The 26,490-nt window shown below is 35.8% G+C and overlaps 1 protein-coding gene across 2 annotated transcripts in view; it reads left to right on the plus strand.

The window, feature by feature from the left end:
- Nucleotides 1–26,490, plus strand: part of SCAI (suppressor of cancer cell invasion) — a 204,989-nt gene that overhangs the window by 90,654 nt on the left and 87,845 nt on the right. For both annotated transcript variants that reach the window (XM_020967566.2, XM_020967567.2), the window contains exon 3: nucleotides 3,341–3,472. In XM_020967566.2, coding sequence (XP_020823225.1) covers nucleotides 3,341–3,472 — 132 coding nt within the window. The remainder of the gene's footprint in view (nucleotides 1–3,340; nucleotides 3,473–26,490) is intronic.

Below are 26,490 nucleotides of genomic sequence, written 5' to 3' on the forward strand. Positions count from 1 at the left end.
GTGGTTTTTATGGTATTTATTAATGCAAAATACCTTATGTTATCCTCCTCTCCAACTAATGTAATTTCCCAATGATGCAGCTGAACCCTTTATAACCAGTCCTTCCTATACCGTTGCAACCTAGGATGGGATATAATCCTGACCTTAGCTCAGTGAAAAGTCTAGGTTCAAAATGCACCTTTACCACTTGTTATTAGCTTTGTTGCTTGGACAAGTTACTTTTCTTTTCTGAGACTTATTTGTCTCATGTGCAAAATGGGGATAACAAGCCAGTCTTATAAAAGTTTTTCTTGGTTACAAAAGATAATAGGTAAGAAAGTGTGAGTTATTCAGTGCAAGATACTGCTTAACGCTATATGAAAAACAATCCAGGTTCTATTTTGAATTTATTGTGCAGTATGTTATAAGATATTGATCTAAACCTAATTTCTGTCAAATTGTTTTCCAGTTTTCCTGGCAATTCTTTTCAAATAGGGAATCTTTTCATAGGTAATTCACATTTTCAGATTTATCAAATGCTGGATTATGAAGTTCAATCATTTCCAATACTTCCTTGTCTAATCTGTTGCATTAATATATTTTTTTCAGTTTTTTTCTTTATAATATCATAATGAAAAAAATCCACGACAGTATCTGTTTTTCCATACTCCCTCCTACATTGACTATTTCCATTTTTATCATCTTTGCCACTTTACTTGGTATGAGGTGAAACCTCAGGTTTGTTTTGATTTGAATTTCTCCTATTTATTTAGAGTATTCTTTTTTTGTGGATCTTAATAGCTTGTAATTCTTTTGAGAATTGTTTGTTTATACCCTTTGGCAAGAGCAGTTAGGTGGCTCAGTGGATAGCTTGCTTAGTCTGGAATTAGGAAGACTCATCTTCTTGAATTCAAATCTGGCCTCAGACACTTAACTAGCTATGTGACCCTGGGCAAGTCACTTGACATCTGTAAAATGAGCTGCAGAAGGAAATAGCATTCAAATATATTTGCAAGAAAACCTCAAATGGAGTTATGAAGTTGGGTGCAATTGAAAAACTGAACAACAACAGCAACAAAATCCTTTGACAACTTATCTATTGGGAAATTGATTTTGGTCTTATATATTTTTAAGGGTCTAATATTCAGGATAGATAGACAGCTGTCATAGGTATAAGATACAAAATTTTCCCCCAATTTACCACTTACCTTGTTAGCCTAATTGTATTACTTTTGTTAATGTAAAAACTTTTCAATGTCAAGTAATCAAAATTGTGTGTTTTATTTTTTGTAATAACTTCTATACCTTATTTTTTTTATAAGAATTCATCCCTTAATAGCTGTGTGACCCTGGGCAAGTCACTTAACCCCAATTATCTAAAAAAAAGAAAAAGAATTCACCCCTCAGCCATAGCTGTGAATAGTACTTAATAGATTGTCTTCTAGTTTTTTAATGGCTTCATCTTCAATATTCAGGTCATATATGTATATGTATACATAGATTTTGAATTTATTGTATAATATATAGTAAGTTGTTGATCTAAAGTCAATTTCTGCCAGATTGCTTTCCAGTTTTCCTGGCAATTCTTCTCAAATAAGGAGTCCCTTCCCAGATAATTCATAGGTTTAGATTTATCATGTAGTGGACTATTGAATTCAATAACTTCTGATTCTTCCTTATCTAATCTGGTACTGTAATATATTTTTTCCATTTTTGGGGGGGTGGTAATACTGGACCAAATGATTTCGATGATCACTGTTTTAAGAATATTGTTTGAAATCTGGAAGTATTATTAGTCTTTTATTACTACCTTTTTCATGATTTCCCTTGATATTCTAATTTTTTTTCTACAAATACAATTGTGAATTGGTATAGCCATTTTGGAAAACAAATTGGAATTATTCAAAAAAAGTGACTAAAATGCACAAAGCCTTTGCCTCAGAAATTCCATTGCTACGCTTGTACCCCAAGGAGGTTGGTGACAAATAGAAATGTCCCATATAACCCAAGTTATTTTTGGCAGCACTTTTTATTGTAGAAATAAGTGAAAACGAAGTAAATGCCCATCAGTCAGAGAGTGGCCAAGCAAAATATAACTATAATGTAATATTACTGTGCTGTAAGGAATGATGAACGTTGATTAAAAAGAAAAAAATGTATTTACTGATGAAAAATGAAGTGAACTGGGCCAAGAGCCAGGAAAACAACATATCCCTTCTCTGAAAAAAGGAAAAAAGAGATACAGTGTGAAATATAAAACCAAAATATGTCAATAAAAAGTGTACTTAAAGAAAAATGATCCAAGTACTGTTATGAGCTATGCATCTTTTTCTTCAGCTACCACATACATATAAAATGATATCATTGATATAAGTTTCATAAAAATATTGATTAATATTGTGATTTTACTTAACATAACTTTGTACTTACTTTGCTGTTCCTATAATAGTATATGCAAAAAGGTTTTCAAATGAGTAACTATTTGGAAGCATCCAAATAGAGTAGAAGGGACACTGGATTTGGAATCATAAGACATTTACTTAAAGTTCTGTCTCTACCATTTATTAAGCTTGAAATATTGAAAAATTACTTATTTTTTCAAAACCTCAGTTTCCTCATATTTCAAATGTAGATAATACATGCATACCTATTTCAAAGGTTTCTTGTGAAGAAGATGTTTTATAAACTATATGCTATTATACTGTCAACTGTGAGCTACCATAGTTATTTTGTATTGTCTTTTTAAAGCTGATTATTTTATAGTTGACCAAACATCTTCTGTTTGTTTTTTTTAATTTCAGAATATCTGTGATATCAGTTGTTTCAATATTCCCTGCACTGATGCAGATTGTAATATCACTAATAATGGTTTTGTGAGTTGTGGCTCTTCCAAAGTCTTACCTGATATCCAACCTTTTGGTGATGAACCCTTGGAATCTTATCCATTCTCTTTCTTAAATAACGATTCATATTCTTTCATCTAATTCAGTTCAGTTTAGTTAACATTAATTGAGCACTTACTATGTATAAAGTACTGATCTTGGTTGGATTTGCCAGAGTTTATGTTAGGCTAGTATAGTTTTTAGGCCAAAGTCACATCATGATGAAATATCAAAGTAAGACTTCAGTTCAGTGGTTATAATATTTGAGAATATTCTTTCTTTAACTGGTGCAGTTGCATGTATGTAGTCTTTTAACCTTTTTTGAACTCGTTTAGCTTAAAGCACAAATCTGTGCTTTTTAAAAAATTTTTTTGGAAAAAGTTGAACAAATAATTGGAATATTAAAATCTAATCTCTCTTTTTGTCTTTACCTAATGTACGTATGAATATGAGCTTTTTTTTTTTTTAAACACATATAGGACTGAGTTTGCTCTTAAAGAAATCATGTCCTCTGGAGGAGCTGAAGATGATATCCCACAGGGAGAGAGAAAGACAGTCACTGATTTTTGTTACCTACTGGATAAATCTAAGCAGCTGTTCAATGGGTTAAGGTCAGTGAATTCTTAATACTTTATTGTGAATGGCAAATGACCCCAAATATTCTGTAGCATCGAATTTTTGTGGACCTGAATGTGCCAAAGTTTTCTAAAATTAATGTATAATATATTTTGTAAAGATCTGGGAGAAAACAGATGAACAGATGAAGTTTTTCCTCATTAAAGCTTCCTCTTAAAACGTATGTGAATTAAACACATTTGAAAAATGGATTGTTTGTAATATTGAACCTAAATTGAGGTCTATGATTATTTTAAACGATTACAAGACTATTATTGATTATTGTAAATGATTACAAGACTATCATTCTTAATATCTTGGTAGTGCATGAGGTTTGAGATTGAGAATTCCCTTTTACCAAACTTTGGAGTATAAAACATATCAGTATAAATGCGTGATCTGCTTTCTGCATGGTTAAGGAAGAAGCTACCATGTGGGACCAGCACAGAGATGGGGTATTTTTGCTTTTAAATATTTTTGTTTTTTTCTTTCTTTCTTTTTTCTTTTCTTTCTTTTTTTTTTTTTTTTGATTAGGCAATGGGGTTAAGTGACTTACCCAAGGTCACACAGCTAATAAGTGTTATGTGTCTGGGGCTGGATTTGAACCCAGGTCCTTCTGGATCCAGGGCCAGTGCTCTACTCACTGCTCCACCTGGCTGCTCCTCTTTTATTTCTCTAATTTCCTATATTCACATTTCATTGAGAGGATAACTTCTTTATTTCTTCATTTTTCTGTCCTTACAACAAGAGTCAGCCTGATTTCTTCAGGAATAAGTCAGTCTAGATTAACCAGATTTCCTCTTTTGACAAGATTAGTTGTTGATCAATTGTTTTTTCAGTCACGTCTGACTCTTTGTGACCCCATTTGGTGTTTCTTGGAAAGATACTAGAGTGGTTTGCCATTTCCTTCTCCAGTTCATTTTACAAATGAGGAAACTGACTTGCCCAGGGTCACACATCTAGAAATGTCTGACTCCAGTCCTAGGACTCTGTCCACTATGCCACCTTATTGTAAGACACATCTAACCAAGTGCGTAGGTGAGGGGAATGCTGTAGATGTAATTTACTTGTATTTTTTAGTAAAGCTTTCAATGAAGTCTCACGTAATTTTCTTGTGGAGAAGATTACATGTTATGAATTAAACAGTAATACAATCAGATGGATTCAGAATGGTTGGATGGCCAGACTCAGAATTAATGGGTTAGTGTTAGCATGGCAAGGGTCTCCAGTGGATTACCCCATGTATCTCTACATGGCCTTGTGTAATTTAACATTTTTATTAATGACTTGGATAAAGGCATAGATGGTATTCTCCTCAGTTTTGTAAAATTACGCATTTGGAAGGCATAGTTAACATACTGGATGACAGAATCAGGATCCAAAGTTGAATAAGATGAAATTCAATAGGGATGAATATAAAGTTTTATATCTGGGTACAACAGAAATCAGCTCCATAAGTTTGTGGGAGGCATGGAGAAAAAGCAGTTGTTCTGAAAAGGATCTGGGAGTTTTAGTGGACCGCAAGCTCAACATGAGTCAGCAGTATGATGTGGCAGCCAGAAAAAACTGGTACAAGCTTGTATTGCAGTAGGAGGGGCACAGCTTTCAGGAACAGTGAGTTGATACTCCTGCTATACTTTGCCCTTGTCAGACCTTATCTGTGGTATTGTCTTTAATTCTGAGCACTATGATTTAAGGACATTTATAATCAAATGAGATTAGATTTATTAAAAACAAGCAAACAAATCTCTTAGCACAGTAATGGGCACATCATCATTATCATCATCATCTTCTTCATCATCATAACTAACATTTATATAGCATTTACTGTGTGCTAGGCACTGCACTAAGCACTTTATAATTATTATCTTATTTGATCCTCCCAATAACCCGGGGAGGCGGGTGCTTTTATTACCCCCATTTTCCAGATGAGGAAACTGAGTCAAACAGAGGTTAATGACTTGCCCAGGGTTACACAGCTAGTAAGTGTCTGAAGCTGGATTTGAACTCAGGTCTTCCTGTCTCCAGGCTCAGTGTTTTATCCAGTGCTGCCCAGCTGTCCTAGTGGTGCTGTATAAGTGCTTATTTCTTCCTCTACCTTCTTCTCCACAAGTAAACTGGAGATTGTCCAGAGGAGGGCAACCAGGATGATGAATATATTTGTGTTTTATGACAATTGGTTGAATGGAGTGAGGATATTTAACCTGGAGAAGGGGAAACTCTGGGGTGGTGGGGAACATGATAGTCACTTTAATATTTGAAGTGCTGTTCTGTGAAGTTAGGATGAGACTTGTATTATTTGGTCTCACAGGGCAAAACCAGGAGCAACAGATAGAAACTGCAAAGACGTAAATTTAGACTGCATATCAGGGGAAAATGTCTGAATAAATAGAGGGTCCAAAAGTGGAAGGGCTTGCTCTAAGAGTTCTGCCTTTTTGTTACTTGGACATCTTCAGGCAGCGGCTAGACATCACCTTGGTGGATCCTGTGTAGTGATGCGTCATTCATTTCTGGGTTGGCCTCAATGGGTGCTGAAGTCTGCCAACTGTCAAATTCTGTATGTTTGTGAAACCAACATGCACACCAGGGATGGATAAAAAGAGAAAACCTGTGTATAGCAGGTAGGTGACCAAATGAAATCATAAGGTAGGGTCATGGATTTGGAGCTGGGAAGGACCTTAGAGACCATCTAACCTTCTCCTGTCACAGATGAAGAAACTAAGGCTCGGAGTTGTTAAGAAAGTTGCCCAGGGTCACACAGTTAGTAAATATCAGAAGTAGGATTGGAAATTAGGTCTTGCTGTCTCCAAGTCTAACTCTTGATATCAACTACGCTTCTTAAAGGATATTGTGAACTGCCAAGTAGGATCTTAGGACTGTTGGAGGTAGGTGGGGTCTGTTTTCCTCCAACATGTATTGAGATTGAAGTAGTGAGGTGGTAAATGCTGCAAAACGACTTCTGATTTTTTTCTTTTGTACAGGAAAAATCCCTTCTCTGACATGTGTTAGGGATGCTCCCTCAGTTTTCAGGGGCTCCATGGTGGTGATTGGTAATGAAGCAAAATATTATCTGATACTTAACATTTCTAAATCCAAATTTTGGAGGATCTCTGACTGTTGTTTGATGGGGCAAAAGACAGAGAAAGAGAAGTCAGGAGAGAATTTTTCCGATAGATGATTTGGGATCTGTTCTTTATGGTTTTTGCTGTATTTTTGAGAAACTGTCCCTTGCACAGATAGTCATGAGATTATACATAGAATAATGATGCCTAAGTTTGTTCAACATGCTTTTCTGATTTAACTCTTAACTTTTCCATTCATTTGTGATAAGATATATACTTATGTCTGTTTCTCAGCTGTATGTAGGATGGATATAAGGATGCCAATCAGGAGGATTTTATAACTCTTCAGGAAGGAGGTGATGAGTACCTGAACTGGGTTGGCGGCTGTATGAGTAGAAAGGGAGGTGGATGTGAGGGATGCAGTCAACAAGATTTAACAGCTGATTGACTAGGGGCAGAGGGACACACATATACAAACACATATGTGAGTTAGGGGCAGCTGGGTGGCCCAGTAGATAGATTTAGCCCTGGAGTTAAGAGGACCCAAGTTCAAATATGGCCTCAGACACTTACTAGCTGTGTGATCCTGGGCAAGTCACTTAACTTTGTTTGTCTTAGTTCCTTGTCTGTAAAATGAGCTGGAGAAGGAAATGGCAAATTCTAGTATTTTTGCCAAGAAAACCCCAAATGGGGTCACAAAGAGTCAGACACAACTGAAACAACTCAACATCATGTATATTTATAGAAGTATACGTACACAAATACATGCACATTTTTATTAATGAAAAAATTTAAGTTCATGCATTTTGGCAGGGTGTTGTATTTATGGTAATATTTTTTTAAACATTCCCAATATAAAAATACATGGGAACATTTGATGACCAATATTGGTAGATCTTTACTTCTGAGCAACTTTGCCATACTTGACCACGGTATATAGAGTCAAATAACTTAATCTAATAAATTAGAGTCTATCCATCAAGTCTAAAAGTGAATGGGAAACTATATCATCATGGCTTGAGGCTACCAGGAAACTGTCAATACCTAGGAAGCTTGAGCCTTCATGCCTAGGTCAGTTGCGTATTGGGGACAGCATACTTACTGTTTAAGAAAACAAACCTACACTGCATAATGGGGAAGACCCTGATAATGAACCTCACAACACATCTGTCCAGCTTTACAACCTTCAAGTCATCCTTTACTTTTCATATTCCCTTGCTCTCCATCATTTACCCAAGTCTTGCTGATTTTACCTTTACAATATCTCCAACCATCTCCTTTTTTCCCTGCTCACACTCCTATCATCTAGTTTAGTCACTTATGACCTTTCACTGGGAGTATTATAATGTCCTCCTAACTTGTCTCCATCACTCCAGTCACTGCCTCCTCTAATCCATCCTGCGTACAGGGGCTACATTGATAAGTTTAAAGCACAAATCTGACCATGTTACTCCCTTTCAAAATGTTTTAGTGTAAGTGTTCTTAACCTTTTTTATGTCATAGATTCTTTGGCAGTCTGATAAAGCCAATAGATCCCCTTTCAGGATACTGTTTTTTAAATAATTGGAGGGAATGCTAAATTTTAGTTAGAGGTTAGTGAAAATAGAGATGTAATTTTTTTTCTCCATCCAATTTCAAAGATCCCTTGAAATATACACACAGAAGGCTTGGGGTCTGTGGATCATAGATTAAGTCTTACTCCTAGGATAAAGTACCTTGCACTCTTTAAGGCACATAAAAAGATCAGTTATCATTATTATCATCATCATCATCATCACTATTTTCATAAATTAGTGAAAAGTGGTATGTGTATGTGTGTGTATATGCACATGTATGTATAATTGGTAGTTCAGATGGACTTCTGTCAGGAATTGTTCTAGAGAATGACTGGGTTGATAAAGACCCTTGAGACCATGTGATAGGATGTGTTGAAGTAAATGGGGACATACAGTCTTGAGAAGAGACTTGGCAAACATGATTGAGATTTCTGGGTCATGTGACCGACAGGATAGGAGATTAGACACATTCTCTTCTTACAACTTCACAAACCTTTCTAAAATAAGAATTATGCCCAAGAGATAAAGACATTTCATCTGCCTCCACAATGTAAGGCATGAAGAACTGCAAAGAGGTAACTACAACTCCACGAACTTACAACAGAGAAGACTAATCCCGAATGTGCTTACTCAGCACCTCTTCCCTAACAGCTACTATCCGCTGGGCAGGTCTGCACAAGCCAATCCTTGACTTGGAACAGAACTTAACACTCCCCCACCCTCATCCTTTCCCAGTGCTGTGGAAGGGCAAGAGCAGAAGCTTGCTCTGCCATGGACTACAGTGAGGCCATACTCTATGCTTCAACAGTACTCTGCTAGAGAACTGAAGGACAGAGGGAACTAGGGCAGGATGCCACTGTGTGTGTGTGTGTGTGTGTGTGTGTGTGTGTGTGTGTGTGTGCTGTATGTTTGTGTGTGTATTTATTCACTAGGCCTGAAGTAAAAGGGACTGGCATCCAACTGGCACCAGTTTTGTCTTTTGGATGTCATTTGGGACAAAAACTGAGGCCAGTGAAAAATAGTTGCCCAGTTTGAGAATAATCTGAGACAACTCTGAGGCCCAACTTCCAGGAATATCGAAGGGGGAGAAGTCAGAAAGCAATAGTGGAATATAAGGAAGAAGTCTGAAATTATCAAAGACTTCAGGAGGAAGAAAACTCAGTCAAAGTCCTGAGTACAAGGAGATAAACCAACAGGGAAGATATTATTAACAGAAGGGAAAATGGCCTCCAGATCATCTAAATGAGACCAGACATCTGTGAATAAATATAATATGACAAAGGAAAATGAATCAACATCTGTCGAGGCAGAAAGCCTGGTAGTTTCTCAAGAGAGCATGAAACCAACAGCAGAATGTTCTTGAATGGCTTAAGAATTAGGAATTGGGAAGGTAAAATTTGTGCCTTGCACAGTAGAAATAATGAGCAGAATAGAAAAACTTGAATCCGTAGTGACAAGTGTCAGAATATATTGATCTTGAAGACAGAATATGTAGGTACAACTTAAGGATTATAAGCCATGTTCTGAAATGAACATAGCAGGCCACGTAACCTGATCACCATAATGTAAGAAATAATACAAGAAAACTTCCTAGAAAACAGAACACAGTGGAAATTGAAAGAATGTAGAGTACATACAGAACAACAAACAAAACCCTAAACTACAAATTCCATGACACATAGCATTCAGTTTAACAACAAGTTCTGCAAATGACCAGGAGAAAGACCTTCAAAATAAAGAAAGGGAAATTTGAATGATATAAGTCTATTCTGCACCCACCGGAAAATGCAGGAGAGAGTGGGATAAGATGTTCCATAGAACAAAGGTGCTCAAGATGCAACCCAGAGTAATTTCCTGAAAACCCTAGACAAAGTATTAATGAAAAGTAGATGGACATTCAGAAAAAAAGAGGCATTTGAAGCATTCCTATAAAGAAAACCAGACCTGAACAAATTAATTTGTTCTGAAAACAGAAATATGAGAAAGGTAAACAAATACAGCAACCAAAGGAAGCAAATTTACCCTACACAAAAAGAGCACAAACTAAAAAGAGGACACCTATGAAATTAACAACTGTACAGCAGAAAAAGACCATTAAGAAATTTCTTTTTGAAAGGACACAAGGATGAAAGTGAAAGTTAAATAAAAGAAGTGATGGAGGAACATATCCTGAAAGATCATGGACTGAACCTCACAACGCCCCACCTATAGGTGAAATCAGTCAGGTTTTTTTTTTGTGGGACTAAACTATAGAATGAGAGGGCATATTAGACTATGATAGAGGGGATGATGTGAGGTACCTTAATCAAGTGCATGGTTAACAAAGAAAGGAAAATAATACCCTTATCCTCTTAGGAAAAAGGAGGCCTTCAGGAAATTGGGTGAGGTTGCAAAAGTGGAATTTGGCACACAGGGAGAAAAAAGGGGGAAATCTTGTTTCAGTGGTGGTAGTGTGTCCCACTGAGCTTTGAAGAAACTCAAAATAGGTACCTTAGAAGATTTAATTCCTTAAAGAATACAGAAACTAAGGAATAAGTAAGTACAAGGGCCATGAATCAAAGAATAAAGTCTGGAGTATAATGAACTGTGCTTTACAATTTATTGAAATAAATTGAGGTCGCTCATAAAGAGCTCCCTCTTCTCCCTTTCTTCTAATTTCACATCACCCAGATAACCTTTTGCCACTATTTCTGACTTCACTCCTCTCTCACATGATTATGTGGCTCTTCTTGCCAGTGCTAATCCCTCTGCCTCCATATTTTATCCCCTTTTTCTCCAGCAGATTTCTCCCTTTCTCTTCTCCACTGTCTCAACTATCTTCAGTCTCTCCCTCTCTACTGCCTGCTTCCCTACTGCCTATAAACATTTTGATGTGTTCCTCATCCTTAAAAACCCCTCATTTGATCCATCTATGCCTGCTAGCTTTCATCCTCTGATGGCTAAATCTCTTCTCTTTTGTGGCTAAACTTAAGAAGGCTATTTGCAATAAATGCCTCTACCACTTCTCTTACTCTCTTAACTATATTCTGGATTCTGACCTCATCGTTCAACTGAAATTTCTCTATCCAAAGTCACCAGTGATCTCTTAATTGTCAAAGCAAATGACCTTTTCTCAATCTTCATCCTTCTTGACCTCTGTGCAGCCTTTGACACTGTTGACCATCCTTTTCTTCTCTTCTCTTTAGGTTTTCAGGATACTACTTTCCTGGTTTTCCTCATACCTTTCTGATTATTCCTTCTCAGTCTGCTTTGTTAGATCTTCATCTAGGTCATGCTTGCCAATAGTGGGTGTCTCACAGGCCCCTGTCCTAACCTTCACTTCTCTGTCTATACTATGTTACTTGGTTATCTTATCAGTTCCTGTGAATTGAATTATTATCTCTATGTTGATAATTTTCAAATCTACTTTTTCTGCTGACCTCCAGACTTGTATCTTGAACTGGATGTCCTCTAGTCATGTTAAACTCAACAAGGCCAAAACAAAACTCATTATCTTTCCTAACTTCTCTATTACTGGTGAAGATACTATTATCCTCCAAGTCACACAGATGAGCTAGCAAGTTGTTATCCTTGACTCTTCACTCTCTCTTGTAATGAGGAAAGAGATGCCACCATAGATTAGACAGATGGGTGTCCTTTTCTTGCAGTCAGAAACCCTTGGATGTTGTGTTGTCTCTAGTTCTTTTATAAAGCCTGCCGAGCAATAGTACTGGGCAAATATTCCTAGCTACCAGTTCTACTTTGTGTCTCCTCCCTAATAATTTTTAGCATAGAAGGATATCTGATATTTGAACACAGATGGTTAGTCAAGTCCTCTACTTATTTTCAATGAACTATTGATAATATTCTTCATTTGCTTAATGAATTGGATGTTTGGACATAAAGTAATACAATCTTTAATCCAGAACTCCAGTTTATCCACTCAATGAAAAGTAAATAAGAGCTGTAAGGCATGCCAGTACCATATTGTGGAAGGTCAGTTGTAGGTAGTCCATGAAGTTTTGATAAAACATATTGTATGGTTCTTCTGCTGTCTTGGAAATGCCCTAACCAGGGGTCGGTTTACTTGGTGTCCACCACATACCTGCTGAACAGCCTGCTTTGCTAGCTTTGTACACAATGCATTATTTTCAGTAGAATTGCTAAGATGCTCCTTTGGGGTAGGGTAGAAGAGAGGGAAGCAGCAGCATGAACTAAGATAATATTGGTGCATGGCATGATTCCTGTTACCATCATCAGTGTGTTGAGAATGAGAATCTCTGCTACTTAATCAATACTGGGAATGATAAAGTACCAGCCATTGGTTTAGAAGGGAGACACTTGTTAGAGGACTGACTGGAAGCTAAGGGAGGTCAATTTGGAAAATTTTTGAAAAATCCAAGTTTCACGATAGGAAGTTATAATTTTTCGTGACAATAAATTATGCTATCTTTTTTCCTACATATAACTGAATAAAATGAATGCAGCTTCTTATTTTACCATAACCCATTAACACGCTCACTGCAGTGCTTCTTAGGCTTACTTTCAGAGCTGAGAATAAACAGTTGTCCTACTTTCCCTACCCCAGGTGTTTGAAATTTGTGTTCCTTGTGTTACTATCAGCTAGGGCCTTTGTGCCCTTGCTAAAAAACACATGTGATTTGGCTTGCTGCAAAATAAATGCTTGTGTGCTATAGAGAATAGAATTTCCTGGCATTGACTATATGTATATGTATATGTATATGTATATGTATATGTATATATATATATATATATATGTAAACTCATTATGGATTTCTGGAAAGATGCGAACAAGGACTGGAGAGATAATAGGCACAAAAAAGTGTCGTGATTTGCATTAGTGGAGAGAGTATCCATCTAAGTAAACTCTCAGATCCCTATGCACCATTTATTTAAACTTCTTAAAATGCTTTCTTTGGAAAGCTATCTTGGGTCAAATTTCCCCCTTAAACATTTGTTGATGTTTATTTTTATCATCTTAATATTCTAGGAGAGATCTTCCACCCGTAATCAGTAAGTCATGTCTCATAACAGAGAATTTAAAAAGAAGAAATGTGTTTAGAAAACCAGCTAGCACATGTAACTGAGTCTGACAGTATATGCAGTTTTCCATGTCTATAATCTCTTATCTCTAGAAAGGAAGGAGGTATATTTTATTTTAATTTTCTTCTTTATGATGAAAAACTTGACAAAAATGAAAAACACTGACATTTTCTTATGTAAATATGATCATAAAAAGGTGAGTGTATGAAATACCATGAATCTCTGTTACATACAATTTATTCTCTTAAAAGTATACAGCAAATTTTTCTGAGTACTTGCCTCGGCTTAGCTGTTCCCACTTCTGCACATTTCCACTCTTACGCTTATTTTTAAATGATTAATTGACATTTTTCTTTCATTTTTGGTATCATTATCATTATCCTCTCATTCCTCCTATACTGCCCCAGTAAAAGCCTTTCCTTTTTTAACAATTACAGTTAGATACAACAAAACAACACATTGGCCATGTCTGGAAATGTATCTTATTCTGTACCAAGGAGGTGCATTTTCAGATTGGTCATTATAATTGTATTTTCATAGTCTTTGTGTTTATTATTTTCCTTGTTCTTTCTTGCTTCACTTTGCATTGGTTCATGTAAGTCTTTATATGCTTTTGTTAAATCTTCATCTTTTCCATTTGTTATGTTGTAGTAATAGTCATGTTTTAATGTACCAGAACTTGTTTGCCCATTACTTAATCTCTGGTTAGCTACCTTGTTTCTAATTCTTTGCTACTACAAAGTATACTACTATGTATATTTTGGTGTGGGGGGGGACATTTTTTTCTACCTTTCACCTTTTGGGGCTATATGTCTAATAGGATCATAGGATATGGACATTCTGGTCCCTTTTTGAGTATAATTCGTAATTGCTTTCCAGAATGGTGGACCATTTTTTACTTAGCTCTATCAACAGTGTGCTAGAGTTCCTCTCTAATGTTGATTATTTCCATCTTTTGTTATCTTTGCTAATCTTCTGAGTGTGAGGTAAGAATCTCAGATTATTAATGATTTATAATAATTTTTCACATGGTTATTTATAGTTTGTAGTTCTTTTGAGAACTGTTATGTATTTTGACCGCTTGCCTGTTGGGGAAAGATTTTTATTCTTATAAATTTGTGTTAATTTTGTATATACCTTGGACATAACCACTTACAATGAATATTTGATACACAGTTTTTTTCCTCTCGACTAACAGAGAGCATGTTATACTGCATAGAGAGCTGGATTCAAACGTAGGAAGAGCTGGCTTCAAATTTTGCCTCTGACATATTCTGGTTTTGTGATCCTGGATAGATCATGTAGCTTCTCAATGATCTGGGCAACTCTTTAAGACTCTGAGTTGCAGAGAAGGATGGAGACATTATTGTTAGAAGGAGTTTTGTCAATTTGAATGAAATGAGGTTCAATCATTATCCTTATCTTTTACTTTTTGCCTTCGGGGTGGGGACTATTCTTTTTCTTATTTAGGGTTATTCCAACCATTTCTTGTTTGAATACTATTTATTTTAGCTGCTTCAAAATCATGACGGTTCTATTCCTCAAGCATAGTTCTGTCATACCTGTGCATAGCACAGAATTGCACTCTGCATGTCCTCTATTATTTGCAGAGTCAGTCTTTGATCCTTCCTTTGAATTATCTCCAAGCATCACCAGAGAACCAGTTCATTATGACAAATACAATTTCTTCACTTTCTTGATCAAAACTTTCATTCCCTTCGTGCCAAGATTTCAGCTGGGTGTGAATTGTGGAAGGCAGTAGCTCTGTAAATCAGTGTTTTAAAAAGCTTGAGAATCATATTCATTTCACTAAATGCATTCAAGTGCCTCCTATATTTAGACCACTGTGATCAATCCTGTGGAGGATTCCCTTCCTTTTATACCCCCAACTTGCAAGTCCAAGAGACACATACATAGACATCTGTACAGCGATACTTGAAGGATCTGTGATTTCATTAATACTCCCTCCATTGAGGAGGATTAGAGCCTCCCTGTGGTTCATAGTTGGTAGTTGGTCTTTAGGAATTATTGTGGTTGGAAAAAATCTACATTATCCTGTGGTCAATTTGTGGATCGGTCTATCTAAACTTCACTAACTGGTCCTAAGGCAACAGACATTCAGTCCATTGCTGGGTCCATGCTTGAAGCCTTTCTAGCTTTGTAGGAACTGCCAGAGCTGGCACTTGTCTAGGTTATCTTCAAGTTCTTCCAGACAACTATACTTTGTATAATAGTAACACATGTTAAGTGCAGTAGAGAGTTCCTTTTCCCCAGTAGAATAAGACATGAACTTTGTAGGTTGTCTTTAAGACCTGATTCAATCCTTCTCCAACTGACCTTTCCATTCTTATTTCACATTACTTACTGAACTTGATATCCCATCCCACAATACCTTGAAGTTAGGGATTGCATAATTTAAAATATCTTTGTATCTTTGAGGCCTTGCACAATGACTTGCACAAATTAGACAATTAAACATTTGTTGACAACTTTATCAAATATTTGTTGAATTTTGTTGAATTATAAAAGTGTGCAAGATAAAACCCTCAGACCAGGATTAGCAGTTGTGTCATGGAGGATATTTGAGTTGAGTTTTAAAGGAAGGGTAGGAATTCAGTAAGCAAAATGGGAAAGGAAGGCATTTCCAGCTTTAAATGCCATTGGGAGCAAAACAAACATCTTAACCATATAATAATCCCATAGACTCCTCCACCATCATTAATTCAACAAAATAAAACACCAAGACAAATCATGAAGGACCATTTCTCATTTCTTTCCTTACATACCCACTCAAGGCGATCCTTTTGGTACTAGCAAATTTTTATTTTTATTTTTATTTATTTATTTTTTTTACTAGCAAATTTTTAAACAAATATTAATTAAGTACTTGTGTGCCAAGCACCTTTTAGGTGCTGGTCTAAATCAAACATTTTGCTAACATAACTTTGCTTGCCTTCATGGAACTTGCATTCTAGTAGATCTACTTTCCTTTTCTACTTTCCTTAATATATGCCTCCCTACTAAGGTATGCATGATTGAAAGTATCTTTTCCTAAGTAGTTGCTTTTTAAACTAAATAAATTTGTAATTCTTCATATGAATTTTTTCATTAATTCATTATCATGGCATGGATGTGAATCTCGGTTGAGTGCAGACACTAGCAGGTCCCACTAAGAAGATGAAATGGGATTTATACTAGGAATTAAAAAATGGTTTCACATAAGGAAAACTATTAACATAATTGATTACATCAATAATAATAGTAAAAAAAATCATGAGTATATCAATAAATACAAAAAAGACTTTTGATAAAGTTCAACACTCATTTCTATTGAAAATATTTGAAAGCGTTTCATGGATGGGTTTTTCCTTAAATTGATAAAAAGGCATTTATCTAAAATCATCAGCAAGCATTATTTGTAATGGGGATAAACTAGAAGCCTTCCTGGTAAGCTCAATTGTGAAACAAGGATGCCTATTGTTACTAATATTATTCAACACTGTATTGGAAATCCTAGCAATAACAATAAAATAAGAAAAAGAAATAGAAGGAATTAGGATAGGGAATGCGCTATCTTTTCTCTGGTTAACAATATCTGAACTTTTAAAAATCATCTCTTCTAAGACCTATGATGGGTATATCAAACACAGTGGGCTGCATGTGGCCCAGGATACTCCCAAGTACAGACAGAACTAGAGTAAAATATAGTTGGGAACTATTTGACAAAATAAGTAAAAATATAATGAAACATAGATAATATTAGATTTTAAAATTAAGTCAATATGTGGCCCTCAGGATTCCTTATGTATGGATTAGTGGTCCCCATTTCTATTTGAGTTTGATACCACTGATGTAGAGCTTTTCCAATATTCTCCTTCAATCTACATTTTTTTGTTTTTGTACAATTCATGGTAGGTGGTCTTAGTGGATATTTGAGGTGGTTTTATTCAGTCTTTCGCAGAAGTCAGTCTAATGTCATGGCATCTTTTAAAAATGTTTTAAAATAAATTTTAATTTTAATGAATAAAAACAATTTTATCTCTTTCCTGCCTCTAGTCTCACCATGAAAAAAAATTAAAACAAGTATGTTCATGTAATATCCACTACCTCTAATTATAGAATTTACAAAGTAGAAATATAATTCAGTATAAGTATATATAAATAGTTTTGTATCAATAATCTTTAATGTTAGAGTAGACTATATAAATAATTTCATATAGATAATCTGTAATGTTAGGCTAGACTACTTATTTTCTGGAGTGAAGTTGTGCTTTTTATGGCAAGACAAAGTGATGTCATAGAAAAAGCACTTCTGAAATTTTCATTTAAGCTGTTGAAATGTTGGGCAAATAAAGTAACTGTTTTGTCTCTGTGATGTGAAACAAAATTTTATTTTCTTTTTCTTCCCTTTTTTCTTTTTCTTCGTTTTCTTTCCTCTTTTCTTTATGAATTGATTCAATAAACTGACTTTTCAGAGAATGTTAATACATGTCTTATTTTAATAGTGAATATCCAATTAGGAATTACTCTAAAACAAGAAGAGTGAAAATAAAAGCATCTACCCATTGGAGGCTTATTGGGTTTTGTTAATTGGATTGTGCTAACACAATTTGTATTAAGAAGTATATAAAGCAGATTAAAAGAATTAATTAATTAATTAATTAAAGGAATGAAATGCGTAGCATTTTAGGTTTTATTGATATTAAACCTAGACCTCAAAGTATAAAACCTTAAAATAATGAATTATGCATTCTTTTACTTTTTTTAGCTCAGTAAAATTGTAATGAATTTTTAGAACTTTAATCTTATTTTAGGATATCAAAAGGTGTTAGAAGTTTATACTCTTTCATTCAACAAATATCCTTCTAGCACTTTTCATGTGCAGTGCAATAAGTTGTTAAAAATTAGAAGTCAACTTTTTTTTCCCTCAAATTTAAATTGAAGTGTTAACTTTAATGAATCGCAAATGGGCCACTAACTGTAACTATCATTTTTCAAAGTAGGTTCCATTTCCCAAAATGAAGAGATGAAAAATTGCCATTAGCCTCAACTATCCAAATTCCACAATTAATAAATCTTACTGTAGTTTTCAAACTAGTCAGAGCTAGTCATGGTTTACTCAGTGGATTGTAAACCTCCATTATTGGTTCTGTTCTGATTTCTCACCCCTGCTTTCTCCCTCTCTAATTAATCATGTCACTTAAAAAAAAATCTTCCTTGAGTATAAATCTAATCTTCTGTTGGACTGAAACATCCATAGTTCTCATGAATCCTAGGAGCTGGCTGTGAGCAACTTTTTTTCTACAACCTGAAAATGTATGATTTATAATTTGTTATTTGTATAATTTGTTAAGATTATCTTCCCAGAGTAAGAGGAAAAGAGTGGGCATTTATATAATAAATTTACTGAAGACTTCTGGGTCAGGTGATCTAGAAGATGGAGGTCCAGAGATTTTCATTGATGCTCACAACTTTTCATATCTACCCAAAATAGTTATGCTGTGCCACAGATAAAACAATTTTAGTGCTCTCTGTGATCTAGGATACACCAACCTAGACAAGGTAAAAACTCAATGAACTAACAGCAGAGAAGACCAATATTCCCTAATCCCCAAGGAACACTCACTCAGCACCCTCTTACATACTTCCTGCAAAGCTCTAAGCAATAAGGCTGCACAAATCAACCCCTGGAATTGTAACATACCTCAGCTCTTTATCCAGTCCCTCCTTCACAGTGCTTCAGAGATCCAGATTCCAAAAAGGCAGAAGTATGCTCGGGCCTCAATAGCCCCATGGCAATGTTATGTACTGGAACAGAACTTGGCCCTAGTGAAGGATCAGAGGGAACAGGAAAGGACACATTTTTGCACTCACAACAGAGTTCAACTCTCTCTCACACCCCTACCCCTCTTCCTCTAAGTGCCAAAGAGATCCAAATTCCAAAAAGCAGAAAATTGTTGAGGCCATGATAACCATATTACAGCACTCTGCTTATAAAAAACTCAACTTGATGTCCTTCCCTCCTTCCTCCCTCTTCTCCTAGAACTAAGGAGATCCAAATTCCAAAAGACAGAAATTTGCATACCAGTGCTCTGTGCCATTGGGCTAGAGAACTGAGTAACTGAGGGACCAAGATATGATGTGTGTTGGGGATAGGGAGTGGGGGGACTGGGAACTGTGTGGCACTCCACTAAGCCTGAGGGAAAGAACATCCAGCTGGGGCTGGTTCTGTCCAGAGACAGAAGTGCCAGAGACCTAGGCTGGTAAACCATGAATTGCTCAGTATGGGAGGAGGCTGAGATACTTTGAGATTAGCACCCAAGGAAACTGCCATTAGAAGAGAGGGAGTCAAAAAGTGAGCAATAAGAGAAAATAAAGGAAAAAAGATTGAAATTACCAAAGATTACACACAGGAGGAAGAAAACTCAAAGACCTTTAATATAAGGAGATAAACCAATGTGGAAGATGTGAACAGCAGAAGGAAATATAGATCTCAGATCTAGAAAAAGTGTTCAGGCATCTATGAATAAATAATGCAAAGCAAAGGAAAATTATTCAACACTTGATGAGGACCCTGTGGATTTTGTGTGGAGCATGGAACCACAGCATGCTGTTCTTGAATATCTTAAAAGAGAAATAAGAAAAACAAAAACAAAGATAGGAGCAACTAGGTGGCGCAGTGTATAGAGCACTGGCCCTAGAGTCAGGAGAATCTGAGTTCAAATCCGGCCTCAGACATTTGACATTTACTGGCTATGTGACCCTGGGCAAGTCACTTAATCCCATAGCCTAGTGAGAGAGAGAGAGAAGAATTGTGAGAGCAGAATTTTTGGCCTGCACAGCAGAAATAATCAGCAGAATAGAAAAATTTGAATCTTTGGTGGCAAGGGTCACCAAAGAAACAACAGAGAGGATAATTGAACTGATTGAGAATGCAGATACACAGAAGCAAAAGACAATGTGGAAGAAGAGATGCAAAAAACAGTAACATGAAAAGATAGCATTTTCTCTATACAAGCGAAAAATATTAATTTCAAAACCTGTCTCAAAGACAGGTTCTGTAGAGATAACTTAAGGATAATAGTTCTCCCCCCACCCCAAACCCAACCACAAAGTAGGAATAATACAAGAAAACTGCCTAGAACTTCTTAACGCAGAATACAAAGTGCCCATTGAAAGTATCCATAGATGTCTTCCAGGAGGGGAAAAAAAAACCCTCAACAAAAACAAGAACAACCTAAGCTGCAAACTCATGGTTAAATTTAATGATTCCATTGAGAAACAAATTTTGCAAGGGACAAAGAGAAAGACCTTCAAATATAAAGGAAAGGTAATTTGAATAACACAAAATTATTCCAAACCTACCAGAAAATGTAGGAGGGAATTGAATAAATGTTCCAAAGAGTAATAAAATTCAGGATGCATCCCAAGGTGTACCTTGTATCCTGCCAATCTAATCTTAGAATAAATGAAAAAGATAGACAATAACATTAAAGAATATAGAAGTATTTGAAGCATTCTTTAGAAGCAGACCTAAAAAGATAATTTGCTTCTCAAACACCCCAAAGATCAGAAGTATGAGAAGGGTAAACAAATGCAAGGAATGACAACAACAATAACAAAATAACAACAAAAACTATTAAAAGCTTCTTTTTACAGATAGACTTTTGTCTAAGAGAAGTGATGTTGAAGAAACTGGCCTGAAGCATCATGGGCTAAGCATATTCATAGATCACATTTGTTTTGCAGCTTTCCTATTGTTTCCAGTTCTGAACTCTAGAACCATGTTGAATAATTTTAATCCTTCAGATTAAATAATTTTGTCCTCATATAGTTGTGGAGTCATGTCAACACCCTGATTGCTGTCCTCTGGGTATGCTTCAGTCTGTCCATGTTCTTCCTAAAATGTGGTATACAGATGCAAATATTATATTCCCTAGGATCCTAGATTTACAGGAACATACCTTAGAGGTCATCTAGTCTCACCCCCCATTTTATAATATAGATAAGGTGTCTAAGGTTCAGAGAAGTTGACTTGATCAATTTTCTAATACACTAACAGGATTTGAACTTGGGTCATCAGATCATAGGAACAGAGATCCATACAGATGAGGAAACAGAGACAGATCCAGGTTAAGTGACTTGCCCGGGGTTACATAAATAGTAAGCATCTGAGTCCAGATTTGAACTCAGTTTTTCCTGATTCCAGGTCCAGCACTCTGTCCACTGTACTGCCTCCTTGCCTCTTACCAGGGAAGAATACAGTGAATTACTACTTTCCTTTTTTTTTTCTGAATTCTATAACTCTCTTAATGGTAGATTAAGATTTTCTGATCTTTTTGTTATGATATCATACTCTTGACTCAATGAGTTTTCAGTCCACTAAAACCCTGAGACCTTTTCCACGTGAATTATTGTTCAGTCCTAGCAAATAGCCTATATTTGCATGTGGTAGTTTCTTGGCATAGTCCCATCCTACCCTGCTTTAGCTTACTGGTTTTTTTTTCATTCCCCGATTCTTGTTAGTTTGTTCTCTAAGACCTATTTATAGGTATGTCCTGCATAACATAGCTCCAGTCAACATCATACTCCAATAATTTCATTAATACAGTATACCAAACATCACAACATCATATCAACCCACTATAACATTACTTGGGCAGTCCCCTATTTATCACAGTATTCCTGTAGAGCTAATTTCCTCCTGTAAAGTTGTTTTCCGTAATATCATATTTTTGTAGAACTCCTTAATAGCTTTCAGAGGAATATCCCTGTATTCTTTCCTCAAACCAAGCAGAATTTTATCTCCCTTAGATGGCCTATAAGTGTGGCGTATTTTTAGACCCAGTCCTCTTCTCATTTGAATTCCTCACTCTAATTACTTTTTTTTTTCTGTTTCTTGCCTTCCCTCCTCCTCATCTCCCCAGTCACATACTACACAGGGAGCTATCAGCATTAAAGATCTCACTCTAGGGATATAGTCACCTTTTGTTTATCTAAGTCACAGCATTGCTTGTTATTTTGATTATATAGTAGATAGGATGTATCAACATAAGTATATATGATAATTTTGAGAATAATACTTGTGGTATTTTAAACAATCCATTATTTTATCAATGTAAGTACTCCTTTTAAAAATCAAATTTATTATTTATTTTTAACATTCATTTAAAAATTTTCGAGTTCCAAATTCTCTCCCTCTCTTTGGTCCCTTCCCCACCCATTAAGTAGGCAAGCAATATAATATTAATTGTGTGTATGAAATAATGCAACACATATTTCCATGTTAACCATTTTTGCAAATAGAAAAGCAAGAAAAGTAAAGATAGGGGAAAATTGTACTTCACTTTGTACTTAGAGTTCATCAGTTCTCTTTCTGGAGGTGGATAGTATGTTTCATCATGAGTCCTTTGGAATTGTCTTGGATCATTGTATTGATGTGAGTGGCTACTGTGTACAATGATCTCCTGGTTCTGCTCCTTTCACTCTGCATTAATTCCTACGGGATTTCTCAGGTTTTTCTGAAACCATCCCTGTTATCACTTCTTATAGCACAATAGCATTCTATCATAATCATATGTCACAACATGTTCAGCCATTCCCCAGTTGATGAGCATCCCCTCTATTTCCAGTTCTTTGCCACCACAAAAAGAGTTGCTATAAATATTTTTGTACTTATGAATCTTTTCCTTTTTCTTTCCTCTCTTTGAGATACACATCTGGTAGTGGCATCAAAGTATATACACAGTTTTATAGTCCTTTGGGCATAGTTCCAGATTGTTCTGTACAATGATTGAACCAGTTCAGAATTTACCCAACAGTGCATTAGTGACCCTATTTTTTCAAATTCCTTCCAGCATTTGTCATTTTTCTTTTCTGTCATGTTAGCCAATTTGATAGATGCAAGATGTGTGTTTAGAGATGTTTTAATTTGCATTTCTCTAATCACTAGTGATTAAGAACATTTTTTCAAATGACTGTAGACAGCTTTGATCTTTTTCTTCTGAAAATTGCCTCTTCATATCCTTTGACCATTTATCAACTGAAGAAATATGAGTACTCTTATTTGGGTTGTTCCTTGCTTAGTGAGAGCATGGTCCATTACTATGTGTATACTTAAAGTTTTTCACTTTGATAAGATTTGACAGAATTTGTGCTTAGCTGGTATACCTTCAAAAACTTAGGATCTCTCCCATGTCCTGATGAGGCAGTAGAATATGATATTGGAGAAATGATAATAATAATAATGATAGTTCACATTTATGTAGCAGTTGACATTTTGAGATACTTTCCTGAAAATTACCCTATAGATATCAAGTGCAAAAGCCCAGAAATTATTTTATGTCCTCCCTTATTGCCATTGATGCACACTTAATAATCACTGGGTCTTAACCTTTAAAAGGAGATTAGAGAAAGAATAAGAGTTTAGAGTGGGTCTTCACCATAGCTTGCTGACTCTATAGCAGCCTGAAGTTCTTTCTCCCCAGGGTTGATGGTGGTGGTAGTAATAATACCATAAATCAGAAGGATTAGGGAGGTGCCTGTTATATGAGATAGAAATTGCAGTATCTTCACTCTTTTTTGGCCTGGGGTATGAGTTCTTCTTGCTTTGCTGCTTTTTTTTTAATGTTGGGCTAAATAAAGTTTGTCCCTTTTCTGTGTTACTTTAGCCTAAGTCTTTTCATGGAAGCTCAGAGTCCTTTTCCTTTTTGTTGTGCCTAGTTAGGAACAATCAAATTCTGAAGTGCCTCAAGGGAAAACCTGTGTGGGAGACCAAGCCAAAGAATGGAATTATTGAGAAGCTGATTATAGCTTTTACCCACACCACTTCCTGCATATAAATCATCAGAGGTAATATGCTATAGCCTGTGTATGACCATCATACAGCTTTCCATTACACTTTGGATCATCATGTTCCCTAAGAAATAGAATCCTTCAAAAAGACTAAATAATCCTCTGAACATTTTATTATTTTTTACCACAAAAATCCTACTCCCCATTCCCCTCTGTCTTCTCTATCTCATGTACTAATTATAACAGGGAATCTCCCTACAGGGATCATAAGATTGTGGTGGGTTTTTATTTTAACCAACCCTCGACAACTTAAGTCCTAAAGGAATTAATCGGATTTCAAGAAACAAGGATGAAAGGAAGGATAGAAAAGATCTATGCTGCAGTAGGAGTAAATGAACATGAAGGCTGTAAGTGAATCAATTTAAGGCAATGATTTGAATATTTAAGTTATAGTCAGAAGACCTGAGGTCAAATCCTTGCTATGCTACTTAGTAGAAGTGAGCCTGAGAAAATAATTTAATTTCTTTGAACCTCAGATTCCTTACTTTTAAAATAGAGATAATAATCCTTACCTGTCTACTTAACAGGGCTATCTGAAGCCATGCATTAGTGGATAGAGGGCTACTGGCCTTAGAGTAAAGCAGATCTGAGTTCAAGTACTACCTCTGATTATGTGACTTTAGACAAATCACTTATGCGGGTGTTTATTTTTCATACTACTCTTAACACACACACTCTTTCTCTCTCTCATTCTCTCTCTCCCTCTCTTTCTCTCTCTCTCTCTTTCTGTCCCTCCCCAACTCTCTTTTTCTTTTTAAAATTTTTCTATCAAAAATTTTTTTATTTCAAAAATAAATTTTATTAATTTTTGTTAATATAATCATTTCAGTTAAATAAGCATTTATTAAATTCTTCTTATGTGCTATATATTGAGATTACAAAGACAAAAATGATAAAGTATCCTGCTTTCAAGGAGCTTACATTCTTCTAGGTGGGAGGCAAGAGATACATATACACAGATAAGTAAATGCAAGATATATACAAAATAAAATACAAAGTAATTTTGGCTGAAGGGAAGGAGATTAACAACTGAGGGAATTAGGTGACACTTAGCTGAACCTTGAAGGGAGTTGAGTATTGTATAAGACTGGATGAGGATAGGAAGCAGTTCTGACTCGTAGGCCAGCCTGTGGAAAGGCATAGAAGCAAGAGATGGAGTTTTGGAAACATCAAAAAATTAGTTTGGCCAGACTGCAGAACGCTTGTGATGGGGTAACATTAAATCAGTCTCAAAAGATAAGTAGGCTCTAGATTGTGAAGGGTGTTAAATGTTAAAAGGAATTTATAGTTACCTTAAAACAATAAGGAGCCAAGGAAGCTTTTTGAATACAAGAATGACATTGTCAAATCTGTGGATAAAGGATCAGAGAAGAGAGAATGAAAGTTGAAAAACCAATTAGGAAACTATTGCAAGAGGCTATGGAGGGTTTTTGATTTAGGATTGAGACAGAAAGGCAAAACTTAGAAGATTTGGCAACTGAGTATGAGAGGAAGTGATTAGTGAGAGTGCAAGGTTGGGAATGTTGCCTAAGTTATAAACTTGAATAACTGGGAAAATGGTGGTGCTCTCAACAGAAAGGGGAAGTTAGGAGGGAGAGGGTGGGTTTGGCAGAAAAAAAAATGAGTTCGTTTTGGATATGTTAATTTTTGAGACACCTGTGGTACCTTCAGATGTACAACAGCCACTGAAACTGCCAGACTGGGGCTCTGAAGAGAGTTGAGGGCTGGATATGCATATTTGGGGATCATCTGCTTTGATATGATAGTTGAAAACTGATGAGATTATGGAACAGTAAATATAGAGCAGTGGGCCCATGGTACAACTTTGGGATACATTCATACCTAAAGGACAGAACACGTGTAATGATCCTTCTAAAGAGACCGAGAAGTGTTGGTCAGACAAGTAGGTGAAGAAGTAGGAGAGAGCAATGTCACGAAAACCCAGGGAGAAGAGAGTATACAATCACATCACAGTCATAGTTTTCCCTAGCAATATACCTTCCCTTGAAACAAAGAAAAACATTTAAGTAAAAATAACTAGTACAATGATCGTGCTTGGCCATGTATACAGTATCCTTTCTCTGCAGTCCCACACCTTTCAGCGGAGGGAAAAAAGGTTTGTTTCATTACCTAACCTATTGTACCATAAATAGTCAACGTAACTACTCATGGATTTTGGCTCCTTTTTTTGTGTCTTTTTAATTTAAAATATTATAGTCATTTTGTATGTCGTTCTCCTGATTCTCCTTGCTCCATTCTGTATCAGTTTGGATGTCTGCATATTTTTTATTTTTGGAATTCATCATATTTTACTGCATGATAATATCCCATTACATTTATATACCACACTTTGTTCAGCCTTTTCTCAATTAGTGGGTGGCTACTAGGTTTTCAGTTCTTTGCAAAAAATGATGCTATGAATATTTTGTCACAAAAAGGAGCTGTCTTTAACCTCTTTGGGAGGATCACTTTAGTGGGATCACAGGAACAAAGATTATT

Source organism: Phascolarctos cinereus, unplaced genomic scaffold, assembly GCF_003287225.1.
Source record: "Phascolarctos cinereus isolate Bilbo 61053 unplaced genomic scaffold, phaCin_HiC Scaffold_2;HRSCAF=192, whole genome shotgun sequence".
NCBI lineage: Eukaryota > Metazoa > Chordata > Mammalia > Diprotodontia > Phascolarctidae > Phascolarctos > Phascolarctos cinereus.